The 18,042-nt window shown below is 39.8% G+C and overlaps 1 protein-coding gene across 4 annotated transcripts in view; it reads right to left on the bottom strand.

The window, feature by feature from the left end:
* Window positions 1-18,042, bottom strand: part of Ctnnd2 (catenin delta 2) — an 896,229-nt gene that overhangs the window by 413,691 nt on the left and 464,496 nt on the right. For all 4 annotated transcript variants that reach the window (XM_060380401.1, XM_060380399.1, XM_060380400.1 and 1 more), the window contains 2 exons: window positions 8,564-8,598; window positions 7,874-7,990 (listed from right to left, as the gene is read on the bottom strand). In XM_060380401.1, the coding sequence (XP_060236384.1) occupies window positions 7,874-7,990; window positions 8,564-8,598 (152 nt within the window). The remainder of the gene's footprint in view (window positions 1-7,873; window positions 7,991-8,563; window positions 8,599-18,042) is intronic.

Raw genomic sequence — 18,042 nt, forward strand, 5'->3', positions numbered from 1 at the left:
TTGTTTTATTTTGGCCTGTTTACACAAAATTGAGACAGGATGCTTAGAGTAAGTGTCACAATGCAATCTCCGGATTGAAACCAGAGAGTGGGGGAGAGGGGAGAAATCAGCATTTGAATGAACGAGGGTAAGGTGTATACATTTCAAAAGAACATTATACCAACATAATACACACACACACACACACACACACACACATATATATACATACACATAAATATATGTACACACACACACACACACACACACACACACGTATTATTCTGATGGCCCAAAGAAGAAAACAGCCAAAAAGCAATCAACATTCCAGAGGATAAATAAATTGTAATATACTACTGATAATGTTAACTACTGTTTGCAACAAAATGGTCAGATCTCTCAGTTACAATGCAAAGTAAAACAAGAAGATACTATGTGAGTGAGCTTGTATGGAATCCAGACACCGGAGAAAGGTCTGAAGAGGAGCTACCTTGAGAGAAGGCAGTGGCTGTTTTTTTGAGTTTGCTCTAGTTACTTTTTTTTCTTCAAACCAGAATGGGAGAAAAGCTTGAGAGAAAAATCTTAGCTGTCTTTAATCCAAGTTCTCAGTACATTATAGAAAGGTGATAATATTCCTTAAAACACAGAACAATTAATTATAAAATGTATCTGCAATGACTGGGCCCTGTAATGCACACAAGTGAAGGGTCAGGCCATTTGTAGATGACTTGCAAGAGAAGAAACTATTTCACTAGACATTTTTTTTAATGTCCTAAATCTATCACAGTTTCTCAACTGAGAAGGTAAATGTGGTCACTTTTTACAGTGAAATGGAACATACATATCCCTGATTCTATTTACCTTTTCAGCTATTTCATTTTGTATTGTTTTATTTCTGAAATGCCTTTACCATTTCCATCTTTCCTGTGGTTTTTATTTATTTAGCTTGTTTTTTTGCTTATGTGTATATGTGTATATATGTGTGCGCGTGAGAATGTGCACGTGTGCATGCAGGTTCCCATGGAGTCCAGAAGGCAAAATTGGACCCCTTTGGCACCAGAGCTATCAGTGGTTGTAAGCTTCCTGACCTGGGTGCCCAGAGCCACACTTAGGTCCTCTGCAGAAGGCACACTATTGCGCCTTCCCTCCAGTCCTTATTTGGCTCTCTTTTAGATATTCCAAAAATAAATATGACATTCTTGTATTTTAAAAATAAATTTTAGATTTCCATGGAATACAACTTTTATTATGAAATACTATTTTGTTTTGTAAATTACGTACAATTTTCTCATCTGAATCAATGCTTTTCAGAAGCATATTTCCTGGTTATAATATGATTATGTTTATTATTATTTTATTTGTTTTTAATTTTAGTGAGTTATTATCAGTGAATATGAACGATCCGATATCTTTATTTTCCATCAGATCATTTTGTCAACATTTCCTAATTAAAAATTTTATAATCATATGGATAAAAGCTGAAAGTATATTAAATATGTCGGTTTTTAAAATATTTACTTATTTGTTTTTCATTGATTTAGATAGAATTTCATATTGTCCATCTGGCCTAACACTCACTCTGCAGTTTTGAGTTTCCGCTTTTCCTTTCTCCATCTACCAAGTGCTGAGATTCGGATATGCACTTTCCTGGGGGATTCAAGCATCGTCTCTGTGTGTGCCTCATGAGCAGTGTCAATGGACCTGTTTCCACAACCTCTGTGTTTCCATTGTAGGGTCTAGTTTCCTTTTCCTTTAGCTTTCTATCTAAACATGCACTGAGAAAGTCAAGGTAATACTTTTTATTTATTTCTTTTATTTTTGAGATTATAGTTATATCATTTACCTTTTCCTTTCTCTCCCTTCAAGTATTCCCTCCCTCTAATTCATTCCATGTGCCCCTCCTTGCTCTTTTAAATTCATAGCCTCTGTTCCAGTTAATTATCTTTATATTCATCCATACATACATATATTCCTAACCATAACCTACTCAGTCTGTATAAGGTTACTTGTGTGTACGCCTTCAAGGCTGATCATTTAGTTTTTTTTTTTATTCTTAAATGATTTTATTGGTAATTGGTAATTTGCATATCTTTTCTATGTTTTTTTTAATTTTATTTTTCTTTATTAATTACACTTTACTCACTTTGTATCCCTCCACCATGGTTCCCTCCCTCCTCCCGTCCCAATCCCTCCCTTCCTCCACCCTCTGCATGCATGCCCCTCCCCAAGTCCACTGATAGGGGAGGACTTCTTTTCTTTCCTTCTGATCCTAGTCAATTAGATCTCATCAGGAGTAGCTGCTGCCTTGTCTTCTTCTGTGGCCTGGTAATGCTGCTTCCCCCTCAGGAGGAGGTAATTAAAGAGCAGGCCAATCAGTTCATGTCAAAGACAGTCCCTGTTCCTATTACAATGGAACCCACTTGGATACTGAACTGCCATGGGCTACATCTGTGCGGGGGGGGGGGGGTGTCTTAGGTTATCTCTGTGCATAGTCCTTGGTTGGAATAGCAGTCTCAGGAAAGGCCCCTGTGCTCAGATTTTTTGGTTCTGTTGCTCTCCTTGTGGAGTTCCTGTCCTCTCCAGATCTTACTGTTTCCCACTTCTTTCCTAAGATTCCCTGCACTCTGCCCAAAGGTTGCCCATAAGTCTCAATATCTACATTGATAGTCTGCAGGGCAGAGCTTTTCAGAGGTCCTCTGTGTCAGGCTCCTGACTTGTTCCCTCTTTTCTCCTTCTTCTGATGTCCATCCTCTTTGCCTTTCTAGATAGGGACTGAGCATTTTAGCAAGAGTCCTCCCTCTTGATTAGTTTATTTAGGTGTACAGATTGTAGTAGTTTTATCCTATATTATATGCCTATATGAGTGAGTATATACCATTTGAGTTTTTCTGCTTCTGAGATAGCTCACTCAGGATGATGTTTTCCAGATCCCACCATTTACCTGCAAATTTCATGATTTCCTTGTTTTTTATTGCTGAGTAATATTCCATTGTGTAGATATACCACAATTTGTGCATCCATTCCTCCATTGAGGGGCATCTGGGCTGTTTCCAGCTTCTGGCTACTACACATAAGGCTGCTACAAACATGGTTGAGCAAATGTCCTTATTGTGTACTTGAGAATCTTTTTGATATATGCCTAGGAGTGGTATAGCTGGATCTTCAGGAAGCGCTATTCCTTGTTGTCTGTGAAAGCGCCAGATTACTTTCCAGAGTGGTTGTACAAGTTTACATTCCCACCAGCAGTGGAGGAGGGTTCCCCTTTCTCCACAACCTCTCCAGCATGTGTTGTCTCTTGAGTTTTTGATCTTAGCCATTCTGATGGGTGTAAGGTGAAATCTTAGGGTCGTTTTGATTTGCATTTCCCTGATGGCTAATGAGGTTGAACATTTCTTTAAGTGTTTCTCTGCCATTTGATATTCCTCTGCAGAGAATTTTCTGTTTAGCTCTGTACACCATTTTTTAATTGGATTACTTGATTTTTTGCTGTTTAACTTCTTTAGTTCTTTATATATACTGGATATTAGCCCTCTGTCAGATATAGGGTTGGCGAAGACCTTTTCCCAATCTGTAGGCTGTCATTTTGTTCTGAGGACAGTGTCCTTTGCTTTACAGTTTCATGAGGTTTCATTTATTGATTGTTGCTCTTAGAGCCTGAGCTGTTGGGGAATACCCTTGAACTCATTGGCACAGGAGACAACTTCCTAATAATTTAGTTTTGAAATTTCTGTCTTAACATCTGTACTCTGTGCTGTTCTATTCAATTCAGCTATAGCATTAGGTTTACCACACCTTTTTCTTTTTTTAAAGATTTATTTATTGAATACACAGTATCCTGCTTGCATGTACACCTGCACACCAGAATAGGGCACCATGTTTCATTATAGATGGTTGTGAGCCACCATGTGGTTTCTGGGACTTGAAATCAGGACCTTTGGAAGAGCAGCCAGTGCTCTTAACGTCTGAGCCATCTCTCCAGCACATTATCACAAGTTAAAATAGCTTTGCTGCCTTGCCATCCTCTTTGAAACCCTGACTAGTTCTTTTGCATTAATTTCTATCCTTTCTTAACAATGTGCTTCATTTAACTCTGCATTCACTGTGATTACTAGCGTAATTGTGTTTAGTCCTTTAACTTCGATGATCCTGTTTCATATGAATGTAATTTTATTTTATTTTTTATTTATTTATTTTTTTGCTAATTCTCTTTTTTTATTTTTTATCAGTTACATTTTATTAACTCTGTATTCCAGCCGTGTCCTGATCCCTCATTCCCTCCCAGTCCCTCCCTCCCTCCCTCATCTCCACCGTGCCCCTTTCCAAGTCCACTGATAGGGGGGACCTCCTCCCCATTCATCTGATCCTGTTTTATCAGGTATCTTCAGGACTGGCTGCAAAGCCCTCCTCTGTGGCCTAACAGGACTGCTCCTCCCTTCGGGGGTGGGGAGACCAAAGAGCCAGTCATTGAGTTCCTGTTAGAAATAGTCCTTGTTCCCCTCACTTTGGGAAACCAATTGGTTACTGAGCTACCACAGGCTACATCTGAGTGGAGGTTCTAGGTTATATCCATACATGGTCCTTGGTTGAATGTCAGTCTCAGAAAAGACCCTGTGCCCAGATATATTTGGTCCTTGTGGAGCTCCTATCCTTTCCCCATCAGACTAACTCCCCTTCTTTCTTATGATTCCCTGTACTCTGCCAAAGGTTTGGTCATGAGTCTTTGCTTTGAAAACACTGCTACTTAGAGTTTTTCAGATGCACTCAGTAGACTCCTGTCATACGTTCAATGCACATCCCATCTGTCTTTCTAAAAGAGGATTGATCATCTTACCCCGTGTCTGCTCAATTGATTATCTTTTTTAGGTGTATAGATTTCATTATGTTTATCATATCTTATAGGTCTATATAAGTGAGTATATACCGTGTTTGTCTTTCTCCTTCTGGGATATTTCACTCAGAATGATCTTTTCTAGATCCCACCATTTGCCTGCAAATTTCATGATTTCCTCCTTTTTGATTGCTGAGTAGTATTCCATTGTGTAAAAATACCACAATTTCTGTACCCATTCCTCCGTTGATGGGCATCTGGGTTGTTGTAATTTTATTTTTATTTACCACATATCTGAGATAGTTATTGTTATTTTCAGAAAATAATTTATTATGCTTACAGAAAAGTGAGATTTATATAATGAGCTTAAACCTGTTGTAATTTGCCTGCCTCTTATGTTTCTCTTCCATTCACCTTTTTCCACTTTCTATTTATTAAATATTAACCTTCCAAAACTCTTAACCAAAGATGCTACTCTATTATATGAAAAGGAGATAGTCACATGCCCTCCTCTGAGCTGCGCTGTTTTCTTTACTCTCTAATAAGGTGCATGTGTTTCAAACATTAGTTAAACACCATTTGCTACTGTAACTCCTACAAAAGCAGTGACAACTGTACATTTTAAAACTTAGATGTGGAGACCAAGCATAAGGCCAACCCTACAACTGATTTTATGAGTATAAATGCAGGAATTTTGCTTTAAACATGTGTGAGGGTGCACAGCGAGTATATAAAATAATAGCGGTGTCACATACACTATAGTGAAATGAGCTAATATGTAATTTAAATTATTTTAAATACAGCCATGGTTTCTTATTCTTTTTCCTTCTGTTTTATGACAAACCTGGATGGGTATTCAAGACAATTTTATTTTTCCATGTTTTTAAATGCTTCATTGATTTATTTTATGCTGGTGTTGCCAAGATAACGTGTTTTTTAAATTAGTTTATTTTTTATTGATTACAGTTTGTTCACTTTGTATACCAGCTATAGTCCCCTTTCTCATCCCCTCCCAATCTCACCCTTCTTCCCTCCCTCATCTCTTCCCATGCCCTTCCCCAAGTCCACTTGTAGGGCAGGTACTCCTTCCCTTCCCTCTGACATCAGGACTGGCTGCACTGTCATCCTCTGTGGCCTGGGCAGGCTGCTCCCCCCTCAGGAGATGATGATCAAAGAGCCAACCACTGAGTTCATGTCAGAGACAGCCCCTTACTAGGATATTGAGCTGCCATGGGCTACATCTGAGCAGGGGTTCTAGATTATATCCATGTATGGTCCTTGGTTGGAGTATCAGTCTCAGTGTGGAGCTCCTGTCCTCTCCAGGTCTTGCTATCTCCCACTTCTTTCATAAGATTCCTTGCACTCTGCCCAAAGTTTGGCTATGAGTCTCAGCATTTGTTTTGATATCTTGCTGGGTATCAACAGAGGCCCTCTGTTGTAGGCTCCTATCCTGTTCCCTGTTTTCTTTCTCTTCCAATGTCCATCCTGTTTGCATTTCTGAGTGAGGATTGATCATCTTACCCAGGGTCCTCCTTCTTGCTTAGCTTCTTTATGTGTACAGATTTTAGTAAGTTTATCCTATATTATATTTCTAGTATCCACTTATAAGTGAGTATATACCATGTATATCTTTCTGCTTTTGGGATACCTCACTCAGGATGATATTTTCTAGTTCCCACCAAAGCAAATTTCATGATTTCCTTGTTTTTTAATTGCTGAGTAGTATTCCATTGTGTAAATGTACCACAACTTCTGTATGCTTTCCTCTGCTGAGGGATATCTGGGTTGTTTCCAGATTCTGGCTATTATGAATAAAGCTGCTACAAACATGGTTGAGTAAATGTCCTTGTTGTGTACCTGAGCATCTTTTGGATATACGCCTAGGAGAGGTATAGCTGGGTCTTGAGAAGCACCAGATGTGTGTTTTAATCATGTAACATTTCAGCCATTTGTGGAATTTTTAAAAAAAATAATTCCACAGAACTTTATAATTTATTAAGAATGGGTTTATCCCAATGCCTGAACTCTTTATTTCTAAACTTCAACCTTTCTAGCTGAAAAGCATAACTACAAATGAATGAATATTTAAATATTATAGAAATATTGCAATTTGTTGGTATAGAAATGTAATGCTGCATATCACATAGTACAAAGTAGTTAAAAGTGATTATATTATATGGAAAACCAATCTTGTTATATAATTTCAGATCATGAAGATCTTGGTCCACAATGATCTGTATGTGGAACAGTTAGTTTTAAGATAGTCATTGTGTTGGTTAAACAAATACATATGAGTTCACAAACTATATTTGTCTAGAAGTTGTAAATTGGTGAAAAAAAATTTAGATTCTAATAGCTGACTCAGGAGAGTTTGTAACCTAATTACTGCAGAGGGAATCGTTGAGAGTAAAGAAAAGTAGATTATGAAGCTTTTATTTCACATGGCCTGTGTAGTGGTTTGAATGAGAAATGTCTGCATATCTGACATTGGTTTCCTACTTGGTAGCACTGCTTGGGGAGGCTTAGAACAAGGAGACTTCCTGAAGCAATTCTGCCACTGGGCAGGTCTTGAAAGTGCCCTGCCCCAGTTCTAGTTTTCCCCGCTATGTTTCCTGATGCGGTGACAAAGTTCCATCTTCTTGCTAAGCCTGCCTGTTGCCTTGCCTTCCTCACTGTTATCATGGTGTTTCACCAGAACAATAAAAAGTAACTAGAATAATCTGTAATGATATTGTGGTTTGAATAGTCACACTACTCTCCTTTTATTTTCCCTCTCTTCTAGTGGGGTTGCCAAGGCTGGGATGTATGTCAGTTTGGAGACGGCTTGCTTAGGATGAAGGTTACATTCCCTTCCCTGCTCTGCATAAGCAGGAGCTGCAATCCTGCAATCCCAGCCTCTCAGAGATGGAGGAATTAATCCGAGGAGGTCTCTCTTGGGTGTATACATACTCAGTGAGAAGACAGTCTGGGCCACAGGAGACTGACTGTCTTAAGGAAAAAAAAAAAGAAAAAAGAAAAAAAGAAAATCCACAATACAGAACCCAGTGGGGTGGCTGTGTAACCTACTTTCACTCGTGGAGTAATCCTGTGGGTCAAGTATTCCTGACTCCTGCAGAGAGCGAATACAGGAGTCCACCAGCTCAAGGCCCGTTGTAAGTTCATCTTCGATATCTTTTTGACCATCTGAAAGGAGATACACGAACGTGGTAAGCATGGTAGGTTAATACGAAAGCTTTAGGTCAGTGGTTCTCAACCTGTGTGTTGCGACCCCTTTGCAGGTCGAATGACCCTTTCACAGGGGTTGCATACCAGATATCCTGCATATCAGATAGTTACATTACAGTTCAGAACAGGAGCAAAATTACAGTTATCAAGTAGCAACAATATAATTTTATGGTTGAAGGTCACCACAACATGAGGAACAGTATTAAAGGGTCACAGCATTAGGAGAGTTGAGAATCAGTGAATTGGGTTATCATTTAACAATCATATGCTACATCTATTAGACAACACATTCTCAAGCTTTGACATCAAGCACAGAAACCAAAGTTAATGAATTATATGTATTGTTGGAGAAGATTAAATTATTGGAAAATTAAGAGAAGTTAACCCTATCACTCCAAATCATGAGCTGGCATAACTTTAGTAAATTTTTACTGACGTGTTTTCTTTCTAATTCACTTATAGAAATCTAAGTTCATGCGAAAATTAGAGGTAAATGTAGAAGTAAGATTCCATCAAGCGGCTGTACTTTACCTTGTGTCTGCCAATGAAACTGCTCTCCTGCTGAACTGCAAGAAAGAGAACACACAGCTGTAATGAGCTGATTAGCAAAAAAGGGCTCTAAACTCAAGATATGCAGGGACCTCAAAGCAGGAAAACTGGCTTCCTGGAACCCTTTCTCAACCCTCAGAAAGGAAAGAGGTTCCACTGAGATAGACGCTTAATTTTCATGCATTTGCTACTTATCCATTTATGATTCACAGGTAATACCATGCTATGAATGGACACTGTTCAGTCATTTTCATAAGGATAGCTCATTTTTTTCTCACAAATCCAATCCATTAAGCAATAGCTTATAGATAATTCTGTTTTACTCAATTTTAATTATTTTAAAATACCTAAAGTTTGCATAGTATTAGACACTGTAAAGTAACCTAATAAAGAGGTATATATCCCCTTTTATTAAAAACAAGATAAAATAACTTTGCTTTCACTTCAACCTTTTCCTATGAATCTTTCCTTCCAGTTGATTGTTGTGGTTTAAATAAATTTCCTTAGAATAATAACATTACCATCAACTGAATATATATTTTAAAGATTTTCTCCTAACAATAATTCTTATCAGAATGATCCAACTAGGAGTTGTTTATATATATATATATATATTGGCATATATGATATGCCAATATGCCAATGGCATTTCAGAGTAGGCCTGCATAAATGACGGATTTATTTTGAATGGCTTATTAAATATAAAATAAATAAATACATTAAATATAAAATAGATAGATACATTTGAAATTTCTGGGTGTGAACAACCTCCATTGCACGTTCTTCTAATAGTGCTGCCATTTTATGTCAATAACTGATGAGAAATAAGAGTATCAGTGACAGATACCATTCTCAGAATGGATTTCTACATGTATTTCACCAGATCTTTGCCTTGATCAAGCAGCTTCTATGAATAGCTCATCAGTCCCCGAACAGTAAGTGGATTTTAGACCCTTAATTTGTACCTTAGAGGCAGCTTCTGAATACATTTATGTGGGAAAGGGGAATTCTGGTATAAATCAGCACTCAAAAAATCCATGATTGATGTAAATGAGAACAAGAATGGTCCCTTTAGAAATGAATGACTATTACAGGGTGTCGTGCTCCTGAGCCAACTCATATTAGCAAAATGGAAAAGAATTTTACAATGCTAAGAGCTAAAGACAGATCTGACACATGAAAAGGTATCTACAGATTCATTTCCATGAAGCTCTTCCACCCATTAAAGAGATATAGCATTATAAAAGAGTTATATCTAACCACAAAGTTCAACCCTTGGCATAGGAATGTAATACACATGTCATTATTTTAAAAATGAAAGGGCAGTTTCCCTTAGTGGACATCATTGCACATAAGGCTGTTCCATATTAAAATTCAAGAACCACCATGATGCATCTGAACCGCAGTCATCATGGCTCTCGTACTCCATGAAGAATGTTTTTTATCATGCATGCGCTGTCGTGGTCTTAATAACCACATTGATACCATTGGACATTTTCAGAAACTGCACTAGAAAGTACTAATTCTGAGCAACTCTACGTGCATCTTCCTTGTGTCATTATCATCTGTAGCACTTCTTAAATGTATAGGTGAAGCCCCACCAGAAGCCTACACACTCAGAAAATTGGCAGGCTTGGTTGACTGTCTGCTCTAAATCATGAAGTGCTAGAGTCCTTATGTGCGGTGAATGGTGGACTCACTAGGTAAGACACTCATGTTCAATTTAGTGCTGGCCCAAGCTCTGTTATTCAGTACCTTAAGGCTGGACAAACTCTCAAGGTGGCCTAACCTTCTAGTGTGTATGCTGCTATTTAGATAGGGACAGAAAGCATTCTCATGCTGTGGTGGGCTGAGCAGTGGCTTTCCCTCCAAATAAAGTTTAGATCAAAACCTTGAAACACAGGCATGGTAGATTATTTGGAAACAGGGTTTGGAGGCTGTATCAAGTTTGACCATCTTCAGTCCTTTTATCTACAGGAGGGATTTAAATGAAATCACCTTATACAAGACTGAAGGGGACTGACACAGACACGGAGATGGCCAGGTAAAGATGGAGTAAAGACTGGGGTTGCTCAGTGGAAGCCATGCAATCAGGAAGAGGTGTGGGAGGGACCTCCTTTTCTGTCCTGCTAGGAACTGTCACCTAGCTGATATGCTGACCTCAAACTTCCAGCCTCCAAAACTGAGTGAGAATAAATTTACGTTGTCTTAAGCCAGGCAGATGTAGTAACACTTATGGAAGTCCCAGAGAATACTAATATTGCTTTTTTCCCTGACACAATAAAGAAACCACTACTACCTCCAAACTACTACAGACCCACAGCAATCCCAGCATTTGGTACTAGTGTTTGTTATATACCAGGGCCTTGCTGTTCCTCAACACTCACCAACCTTTCTCTTGCTTTAACAGCAGAACTTAGTTATATTACAGAAGGTGACCACACAGCTCCTAATAATCTTATCAGAGGTTTGAACAAACTGGCACCACACCACAGTGCAAACTCGTCATCCACAATCCAGAGTCACTCACTGGGTAAGGACGACGGGTACCACTTACGCTTCGTCGCAACTAGAGCAGAGTCCTGCTCTCTCCCTGCGCGACACTGAGGTGCTTGATGCCCAGCCCATTCCACGTACATGGGGCTACACAACACCCCAAGCGAGGGAGTGGAGGGTGTCACTTCCCGCCCAGGCTCGGAAGGGCAGACATGAGGTCTTTAAACTTTCTACCAACTTAAGCTCTGTATTTGGATGGGCGCATAAGAATGGACACTTCTGCCAGCCCACACAGAATGCTTAATGAGAAATTAAGCACTGTGGTATGGAAACTCTGAAGCTGAAGGTCAGTTCTGTAGAACTCGCGTTACGCTAACACACTAGGAAATGTGTCCCTGTTGGTGCCCACAGCCAATTCTTCCTTCTCGACTTTCCCCTCGCAAAGGCTGGAGTGGGATGGAGGTGTCCCAAGGCAATTCCTACACAGAGGAGGTGGGGCCATTTCAGGGTATGTCTGTTCCTCTGCAATAATAGGTGAATGAATCACTGCACCAGACTCAAGATCATCATACTGCCACAGTTATGCTTCGGTTCATCTCTTTCTGAAGTGTTTCGGGTTTATAATGCCACAGAAACGAGAAGGAACACTTTATTGTTATTATTACAATTGAAAAAAACCCACTATTGATGGCAATATAGGAATGTCCTTTCAGGAAAAAAATAAAGTCATATTCCTTGGGGGCAGACAAAAAGCATTAATCACTTCAGTGGCTTCCTTGATTCCTTTCACAGTTAAAATGCATTAGTAGACTGATCACAGAGTGCAGACGTCCCCAGAGGAAACGGCGAGTATGGATTTTGTTTCCTTAAGTGCATTCTTCCTTTTCTCTGCTCCTGGATTCTACATAATTGTATGTTTTATTCGCTCGATTCCTTCTCTTAAGAAGTACTGTAAGGTGGATACTTCTTTAAAAAAAAATCAAACAAACACAAAACCCTAACTATTTATTAAATCATCACAGACTAGGCCTGTATCTCAGACACACTCAGAGCTAATGTTAGAAATTATCTTCAGTAAACATTCTCAGTGATGTAAGTAAATTTAGTACAATGGGGAAAAAGAATCCACTCGTAGAAAGTCCTAGTTCATTTTCCCCTCCATGTCACATCAGAGGAAAATGGCAGAGTCACTTTAGCAAAATATTAAAGCAGGGGCTTTTGAACATTTCTGGTTTAGCAACCATGTTCTGCAGGCATGAAGTAAGTGTGCGGTGAGACTAGTTTAGACCAGAGAATTACCTTGAGCTCCCTGCAAAGTGGATTACACTACTGACTTTTCTGAGGATCATCTCACCCTCCTATGGGCATTTCAAATAAAAAGTATATATGAAAGTTCAGAGGTTTTCTTGATGCCAGGAAAAGACACAGACCAAGCCATTACTACTCACTCTTTCTGATGGACCTGCTCAAATCTTTTCTTTTGCAACTTTCAGATGCCTGAAGCATTGGTCTCCACCCTGAACCAGGTGGGACATTATTGCTCTCAACTTCTTTCAAGATGAAATAAAAATACAGAACTATGAGGCTTTTGTTAAGTTTGCTTTGAGGCCAAGCAATGCACCTAAAACATAAGCCAGGGGAAGCTTTGTGAAATAAATTGCTTCCAAGCTAATGTTTGATTCTACCCGACAAGAACAAAGAGTCTCATATTGATGGCATCTATTTGTCTCGACCCTGGCTCTAGCAGAAAACAGTTTTTAGTAGCTAATTTTGCGTGCAGTACCTAACACGAGTAAGCAGTGATTACAAAATAAAATGACCTTAGTCAAAAGTCTTAGTGTGGGGATGATATGTGTATGGTACAAATGATGAGGATTAATCTGTGTGGTGTGTGGTGTTTTTCCATAGGCCACTGCTGCCTTTTCAATGTGTGTTTTGTTTCCCAGTCTGCTGTGGTGAATAGTTCTTCTTCCCTCTAGTCACTGTTTTGTGGCTTCTGTCCCTGAAATAGCGCCAAATGAACACCACAGTCACAGTATCCTCCGTGTAAATGACACGTTGATTTCTTTCTTAGAGCACGAATCATTCTGCCACAATTATTTCAACAAAATACATAATTTATTGCCACTACAAGCATTTTTACAGGGCTACAAAGACTACCGTTAAGAACACCAAGCTAAATCAGGACATCACAAGTGCAGCAGTGGGCAGGATCATCTCTGAAACCAGACTGTGTGGGGTGGGAGCCCAGCTCTCACAGGTTCGGTCCACAAAACTGTAAGCAATATTTATCCGTGGAAGGAGACACTATGGGGATTCAATCAGTTTCTATATTTCAGGTGTTTGTATGTGAGCTGATCAGCAGCTTAGACAACCTAAGAAGCATGCAATGGCTTAAAATCATTTATAAATCACAGCTGGCCATGGTTAAAATTATACATTGTAAATTAGTGATGTCAGTAATTTTAAATTGATTGACTATGGCTTACTCTATCTTTTTTCTTTGTAGTGCATGGTAAGTGGCTGTGGGAGGGTCCAAAGGGGGAGTAGTCGTGGGAAAATGTGAACAGCTGGTACAAGAAAACACCATGAGTGGTGATTTCTGCACCTTTACTATTTACTGTTTATAACAGGTCCTGGGAAGATGCCACAAGACTACATTTTCTTGGTGAGCAACCCCTTGTAAATTTGAGGAGGAAGATGGGAGGCATCACCAGCTCTCCAATAACTTTTGCTGTAGCCTGTTACTTGAATATTCCCAAAGGCCCATGTGTTAAAGGCAATGACCCAATGGGACATTATGAAAAGACTGTGTCCGTCTTAAGAAATAGGGAATTTTTAGAAATTGAGCAGTAGTTCTCAACCTGTGGGTTGTGACCCCTTTCACAGATTTACTACAACAGACATTTACATACGATTCATAACAGGAGCACAATTACAGTTATGGAGTTGCAATGAAATAATTTTATGGGGGATCATGACAATACGAGGAACTGTATGAAAAGGTTGTGGCATTAGGAAGGACAAGAACCACTGACAATTGAGGATGACCCCGAACAGGAATGGTGGGACTCTGGTGTCTTCCTCTCTCTTTTCTGTCTGACAAACAGGGTGCAGAGTTTGCCTCTCCACATGTTCTCATTGAGATGTGCTCAATAATAAATTCAAAACATCGCTGACGGAGACCTGAAAACCTGGGTTAAAATAACCATTTTAATTTTTGTACATTGTTTTGTACTTGGTTCAGTGATGGAAACCTCATTTGCCCAAGTGACAACAGGGTAGGAATATTTACAGTCAAGCACACAGAGCTAGGAGGTCATGCATCGAGTCCCCCTGTTCGAGGCATTTGTGTGTAGGTCCATGGGACATCAGGTACATCACCTGCTATCTAGCCAGCACTATTGCCTCATTTGAAAGACAGAGATATCTTTCTCATATATGAATTTTATGAAAATTAAGACTGTAAAGAACTTGAATCCACGGAAGAGCGACATGAACATAGGAGTTGACATCCTGAGGAAAATCCTGACTGGATGCCAAAAGAACGAAGGCTTGAGAAAGAATGGTTACTTCACAGGACAAATGAGATTCCACAGGACAGTCGCACAGGGTTCAGCTTTTCTTCGCTTGGATACAAATAAATATTAGCACACTAATATGTCACAGGTTCTAAAGAACTTATGCTTTCTATCATTCACCAAAGCTAAAATAGGGATTAAGGAAAGGAATGTATGATTAAAAAAAAAAAAAGACAAGATGGCTTGCCTTTGAAAGGTAAGTTTCTCCAATCAGCGCCATACAGGCCATCTCTCCTGGTATCACTCTTGCTGTGGTGAAAACCAGGACCATTTTCAAAACCGTGTTAGGAAATATATTGAAATCACATTGCTATCATGGACTTCTTTTCAGTTTGAGGCCAAATATATGCACATTCCTAAGCTAATTTTGTTGGCATTGATAACGGACAAAATATGCAAGCAGTTGATACAGTAAAGCACAAATGCTCCCCCAAAGGTAGCCTGGGTATGAGTGACTCCGGTGTGAATCACAAAGGGCCACAACATTGTGGGAGTGAGCTGATGAGAGCTAAGCATGGCAGAAAGAACGCGTATACTGTTTAGGTTTAATACCTGTGAAATAAATACTCCTGTTTGTCACCACCACAAAGAATTAGCCTGAGGCTCCCTCATCCAAAATGTGCTAGCTACACAAAAGCTGAGCTCTTACCGTGGGAAAGAAATGCATTCAACTTTCTCTTCTTGACATTAATTTTATAGTTTCAGAGTTGATTGTAGCTATAATACAAGAAGCATATTATGTATAACATCCAATATTGGAAGCAGCGACAAATGGTGTATTATAAAATAAGAATTTCTCATACTGTATCTCCTTCCACAGATTCCTGGGAACCTTCTCATGCATGGGGTAGAAATTATTTTTTAAACGGTTTCTACTAGTACACAAGACATTTATTGTAGTTGGAGAAATACATCTAACTACATTAGAAAATAAACTATCATAATATCTCTGCCAGTGGGCACTCCACAAATCGGAGTATAGTAAGTTGCAGTTTTTGATCACTAGGGGAACTGTGGTAAAGTGCTCTCCAAAGAATTTAATTGAGCCATTTGTGCAGTCTATGTGTTAACTCTACTCTGTCGCACATTGCCACACTGATCAGTTAACTTTGGCATTCTTTGTAACTCACAGTCAAATGTTGATTAATTTGAACACTGCGGTTTCTGAGCCTTAGACCGAGCAGAGCGGAGAGCACTATGGATATGGAAGCTGACTGCTGATTACCTTATGTGAGAGGAGGGAGGAGGAAAGAGCAGTTACTATCTGCTGATGGATGTGATGTTCCCAGCAAGATATTCCAAGGGCCAACCCTGGAAGTCTTAGTTCAAATGCCTCCTTCACCCCAGAGTAAAAGGAAGGTTAAACTTGGGCTTCCTTGTTCTTATGACTGTGTGTGAGAATAAGTCTAGATTTAGGAGCATGTCACAGTTTCCTCGTCTGTACCTGTGCATATGAAGCTATTAAGGGGTTTTGTGTGTGTGTGTGTGTGTGTGTGTGTGTGTGTGTGTATGTGTGTGTGTGTGACTCACTTTGCTATTTCTTTAAGGCACACAAATTTCCCAGCTTTACATTTAACCATTCTTCCTTGAAACACAGGGCTGCACTGTGCACGCACGCACACACACAGCGCACCTCTACTTTTTATTAAGCAGAAACCAGGGGGCGTCATTCTCAGTTTCTCCTTCCTGAAGGGCAGTAACAGCCTTGTGACTGTGTGAGACACCTGATGTCATCTAAAGCTCAGGAGAAAATGAGTGGCCGCATGTCCACTCACAGAAGATCTCTCCGTAACTACCAAAGGCCAGAGTGCCACCAGACATCCCGCATCAGCAGAGCAGTGAACGGTACCAACACATCATACTACCGAAACCTCAAAGCAGGGGAGAGAACAGCTTTTGATACACAATAAGTAATGTATCCTCAAAAGACTACGAGGTCTTCAAAAAGAAGGAGTAGTCTTGAAATACAAACCTAGAGGACTGGAGGATGTGTTAATGATAGCCTAGTCTTAAGGATAGGCACAGGGGATAGTGTGGATAAGGGAGCGTTTCTGCGACGAAATGGCTTTGAATATTGACATTGGTGGTGGTTACACAAAGCTATTTGTATGATACATTCTCACAGAACTAAGCACACACACAATTCTCTCTTTCTCACACACATACACACATACACGCACACACACACCCTATGTCTTGATTAAACCTACTCATTCTTGCCTTTGTGTGCACGGGATAGGGTTATCTACTGGATATCGTCTATGGGCCCAGATCTCTGAAGAAAAGTGATTATCTTTCTTCTAGCAGCCATAGATTGCCAATGTCTCCCCAGTGAGTGGTGGGACACACTTTGTGATACTCTCTGCCATCTGTGCTGGTTGTCTGGCTTGATCTAGCAAGTCTTGTTCCTGCAATCGCAGCTGCTGTGCGTCCACACGTCTATATCACACTTCCTCTCCCAAGGCTAAGAGATCAGCACGGGAGGAAGAGGTGGTAGAACAGAAGAAAAGGGGCAGAGAGACTGGAAAAGCCAGAGCTGTGGGACGACAGACAGCCATTTTCTCTTACAGTCAGTATATTCCTTTCCAAAAGAGAAAGCGAAATCATTTCATAGCCCCACCACAGGTTGCATTTACATATGCAGAAAGAACATACTTTTCAAATACCACTGACTTTTTTCCCTTCTTTTGGATGTCTTTTGTTTTCAGTTATGCCTATCCAATTTATAAACTTGAGCAAGCTAATTTTCCTCTCTCTAATTAAGCCTATTGCAATATTTCACTCATTCAAGCTTCCTGTTAAATGAAACATTATTTTCACTTATCAGTGTTATGTGATGTCTTCCTAGTGGCTTCTAATTGGTGACAATTATAAGAAGATAAATCTCAACGCAACAGTGGCAGTTGTCGTTAACATATCCCTGCTCTGCTCCTGAGGACTTCCTGTTTGTTTAAGACAACAGGGAACTCAGAATCCAGAGCGAGGCTTGATGAAGCAGCACAGGAAACCCACAGCCATGGAGGACATCCTTCATTTTAATTTGTTGGTTTAATCCAGCTTGGGAGGAACTCAGAAAATCCTCCTCACCTGATGTGCTTAATGATCTTATTGAAAGGAGTGGGTAGTGTTGACTTAGTTCTTACCAGACCCATGGACAAATTGCTGGAATAAGAAAAGGGCACCACATGCAATGATATGCATGTATGTAAATGTTACAACAAAACCCAGTGCTTTATAGCGTAATTGTAAGCAACCTGACTGAAAAGTAAAGTGAAAAGGGCAGGTGTGGTGACTGGACATTTTTGCACGACAGAAGCAAGGTAAGAGTCCCTAGGAAGTGAGGTAAGTTTGAAACAGGTGGTTGTCAATCAAGGAGAAAACCCC

This window comes from Meriones unguiculatus, chromosome 3 (assembly GCF_030254825.1).
Source record: "Meriones unguiculatus strain TT.TT164.6M chromosome 3, Bangor_MerUng_6.1, whole genome shotgun sequence".
NCBI classification, from domain to species: domain Eukaryota; kingdom Metazoa; phylum Chordata; class Mammalia; order Rodentia; family Muridae; genus Meriones; species Meriones unguiculatus.